This window comes from Pteropus alecto, unplaced genomic scaffold (assembly GCF_000325575.1).
Source record: "Pteropus alecto unplaced genomic scaffold, ASM32557v1 scaffold41, whole genome shotgun sequence".
Classification (NCBI taxonomy): Eukaryota; Metazoa; Chordata; class Mammalia; order Chiroptera; family Pteropodidae; genus Pteropus; species Pteropus alecto.
Window position 1 is genome coordinate 1,146,131 of NW_006430464.1, and position 3,988 is coordinate 1,150,118.

At 60.7% G+C, this 3,988-nt stretch overlaps 1 protein-coding gene across 1 annotated transcript in view; it reads right to left on the minus strand.

Annotated features, from left to right (window-relative positions):
* The window catches only part of MYH14 (myosin heavy chain 14), a 64,545-nt gene extending 64,462 nt beyond the window's left edge, over nt 1–83 (minus strand). Inside the window, 1 exon segment of the mRNA XM_025048203.1 lies at nt 2–83. Within this exon segment, the coding sequence (XP_024903971.1) occupies nt 2–83 (82 nt within the window).
* Nucleotides 84–3,988: the final 3,905 nt, after the last annotated feature.

The window sequence follows — 3,988 nt, forward strand, 5'->3', positions numbered from 1 at the left end:
AGGAACGGCTGCGCCGCCTCGGGCACGGGGCCCGGCCTTGGGGGCGCCTTCCGCCCGGGCACGGTCACGGTCACTGCCGCCATGGTCTGCAGGGGAAAAGGAGAACTGAGGTCAAGTGGGGCTCCATGGCCACCCCAAATCCCCCAAGCAGTCCCCACTGTCATCAGACCTCTTAATTCACTTCTGCAGAAGGGGCCCACAGATTTCTTTACTCCTGACAGTCATTCACTCCTCTCTCCATTCATTCGTTCCATAGTGACTTAATAAGCCAGGCCGTGAGCCAGGCACTGTTCAAGGCACTGGCCATACAGCAAAGAACAAGCCAGAAAAACACCTCTGCCTCGGTTAAGGTGTCTACGCGCTAGTCCCGTGACGTCCAACACAGGAGCCACTGCACCGTGTGGTTACCGGGCACACGAAATGTGACAAGTGTGACCGAGGAAATGAATTTTTTAATTATATTCGACTTGACTATTTTGGATATGTTGGGTTAAATAAAACGTATCATTAACATTAATGTCACCTGTTCCTTTTGACTTTTTTTTTTAACGCGGCGACTAGAAAATTTTAAATTACACGTTCGGCTTGCATTGTGTTTCTACTGGGCAGCGCCGCTGCAATCCCAAGAGACAGATAAAAAGATACATAAGTAAATTATGGAGTACGTTACATGATGAGAAATACCGAGGGGCAAAATAAGGCCAGGCACGGTGGCTGTCACGGTGGACGGGTGCTGCAGTTTTCATTGGAGCAGTCAGGGAAGGCCTCCCTGATGCGACATTTGAAAAGAAAGGCCTGAGCTCGGAGATGAAGGGAGCGAGCCATGGGAATGCTGGGAGGGAGAGCACTGCGGGCTGGGAGAAGAGCCAGTGCAAAGGCCCTGAGGCAGGAACGTGCCTGCACGTCCGCGGCACTGTGAGAGGCCGGTGAGGCCGCAGCCAAGCGATCGAGGGGGAGAGGGTGGCAGGCGACGTAAGACTGGGGACAAAGGGGGCCAGACTGAGTCAGGATGAGGACCCTGATCTCTTAGATATGAGCCCTTCTAAGGGGGTCAATGTGATTTCTGTCACACGGGTTCCCACGCCACCTCTGGTTTACCCCACACCTGCATCTCCTTCCTCAGTGAACGGGCACCTTCCTTCCCTGACACCTGGCTCCCTTCTGGCTATAATGGGGAGACTGGTCCCATTCATTCTCCCCTCCATTCAGTCAACCTGCCCTGAGGCCATTCAAGTCTCAGGCTCTGCTTGGAGTCTGAGGACCCTGCCTCAGGTGGTCACAACTCAGTGTGAGCCAGGATGTGTTAGACTCCTTCCCACCCGCAGAGGGGCCATAGGCCAGCAGAGAACAGACCGCAGCCATTCCGGACCGTCTAAGCACGACTCAAGAACAATATTCTCCGAGTCTCTCGTGACCCGCAGAAGGAGCCTCGATGCTCCTCCACTGCCTCAGACATCATGTCACCGCCCCCACCACAGCAGTCACAGGAACACCCCACTATTTCTGTCTCTCCCACCTCGGTGCCTCTGCCCTCTGGGACACCCGCCTCCAACATACCTCTGGAGAAGTCCCTCCAAACACCCAGCAGCTCTTGATGGAATCCCAGGTCTGGTCCCAACAGACCCTTGTCCTTCCCACAGAGCCTCTCCCACCCAGAAACCGGAAGCCCAGCTCCAGACGCACTTTCTCCCAGACCCTCTCCCCTGCCGAGCACCAGAAGTCCCAGCTCCCAGCGACGCTTGGTCTTGGGCCTCAACCCCTGGGCTCCTGCACTCAAGCAGCAGGGTCTTGCCACCAGCACGTGGTGTTTCTCCACCTCCCAGGCCCCAGGTCGCCAAGGCTCACCCCAGAGTCCAGTCCCATCCCTGGGACTTTACCCTACCCCGCCCCATCCACTTCCTCCGCAGCCAACGGCCTTTGACCAGGAAGGGTTTGGAAGTTTTTGCAATCAGCCAGTCCTGCGCCTTCCCTCCCCAGAGCCAGAAGCCCAGGCCTCCAGCGCCTTAGTCCTCCAGGACCCGGGAATTCGGGTCTTCGGGCCCTCCTCCCCTGGCCCCCTAAGTCTGGGCCCCCTCACCTCGCTGTAGCCAGGCTGGAGGTGAGGATGCCCGGGGACCAGTTCTGAGGACTGACAACGGCCCGGCCGCGCGGACCTGCCCTCTTGGCTGTGAGCACCACCCTCTTTAGCCGGCAGGAAGGCAGGACCGCCTCTGCCAGGGCTCATTACTGTCACCGGGGCAGGTGAAAGCACCTGGCCTGGGAGGGGCAGAGACTGCAAGGCTGGGAAAGGAAAAGCAGCCAGGGATCCGCCCCCGGGGCAGGCGTCGGGCCATTGGCGTCCAGCCCTCTGACCTCAGCCCAGCGCCCCCGTCGCCCCCAGACCCAGGGAGTCCGGGCCCCCAGGCGCTCCTCCCTCAGACCCAGGAGCCCGAAGCTGAAGCCCCAGAACCCCGGCCTGAGTGTTTCCCCCGGACCTAGGAGTCGGGGCTCCGAGCGCCGTCCTCACTCAGACGGGATTCCTGGCCCCCAACCCCCTTCCTTGGATCCAGGAATCCGAGCGCCCAACCCCCACCTCCCCGAGACCCCAGGGCGCGGGTCGCCGCCCCCTCACCCTGCAGATCCGCGAGGCTACCTGGAGACGCCGGCCGGCGCAGGAAGCGGGAAGGTGGGGAGGGGGCTCGGGGATCCCTGGTCTGCTTCCGAGCTCTCAGGTGCAGCTACCTCCGCGGTCCAGCACGGGGCGGGGCCACGTCGCGTCACCGGGAGAGAGCCTGGCTCTGATGTCACCCAGCACCTGCCCGGCTTGGGAAGGGGGCGGGTCCTGGAGCCACAATGCCCAGGACTGGCGGATGGGGGGAGGCGGGGATAAGCCCGTTGCCAGGTGGGCGGTGGCGGCTGCACCAGGGGCCCCTCTCCCCGGTGAGTTAAGGTCCGGCGCTCCCCGCCCAGAGGGCGGAGGGCCGCAGGGTTGGAACCCCCCTGGAGCCCTCCGGGCCTCCGCTGTCCTCTGTGAATTGCGGCCGGTGAAGTAAATGAAACGTTGTAGGAGGAAGGGCCCAGCCCGACGCTTCAACGAGCAGTGCCTCGCGAAACCGCTTAATATCTCCGAGTCTCAGTTTTCCCCATCCTGGAAATGGGACGAAACCGACAGAGGATGCCAGAGTACCACAGAAGGGGACACGAAACGTGACTCCGGCTCGCGGAGCCTCAGCCTCCTCGGGGGCGAAATGCGCACTACGCAGTGGTCAGCGCACCCGCTGCGCGCCTGCTGTTTTCCGCCGGTAGAAAGCTCTCCGAGTCTGAACTTCTAGAACGATCTCAAAAGCCAGTGAGACGGGGACGATCGGGGAAACCGAGGCACTGAAAAGGCGAAGTTACGCCCTCAAGGTCATACGGTCAGTAAGAGGAAGAGCTGGGTTGAAGCCCGGATCGCTTTCTGCTATTAGAAAGAGGGGTTTGGGGGAGAACACGGCGTAGGTCCTCGAAGATGTCGAGTGTCCCCTCCCAGCTGGTAACCATGGTGAACCATCTAAACCCGAAGGACCACAGCCTTCCTCGGGGGACTGTCGTGAGATTAAAAAGGTTAAGGGACCCAGCGCCCAGGTGGTCTCCCAAGTGTTATCCTCATCCCCGCCCCCCTGCGGTCGCTCCCCCTGTCCGGCCTCGGTTTGCCTCTCCCCGTAAAATGGGTACAAGAGAGCCCGCCTCGAGTTCATGTAATGAAAGGACATGATTTAATTATAAAAATAAAGGCGCCCGAGTACATCGTGGGCGCTCAAATACGTCTCTCCCCGCCCCTCGGCCTCTGCCAGTCCCGGTCTGCGCCTCTGGTCCGCGGTTTGTACAAGCGAAAACAGAGACGCCCTCATCTGGGCGCGCAGGACTGCAGGCGATGATGACTCAGGTGTTAAGGCGTCCGCGGTCCCAAAGCGAGCCTTCGTGTCCTCATCTGCGGAGCGGGCCCGGGGCCGCCGGCGAGGACCCCTCC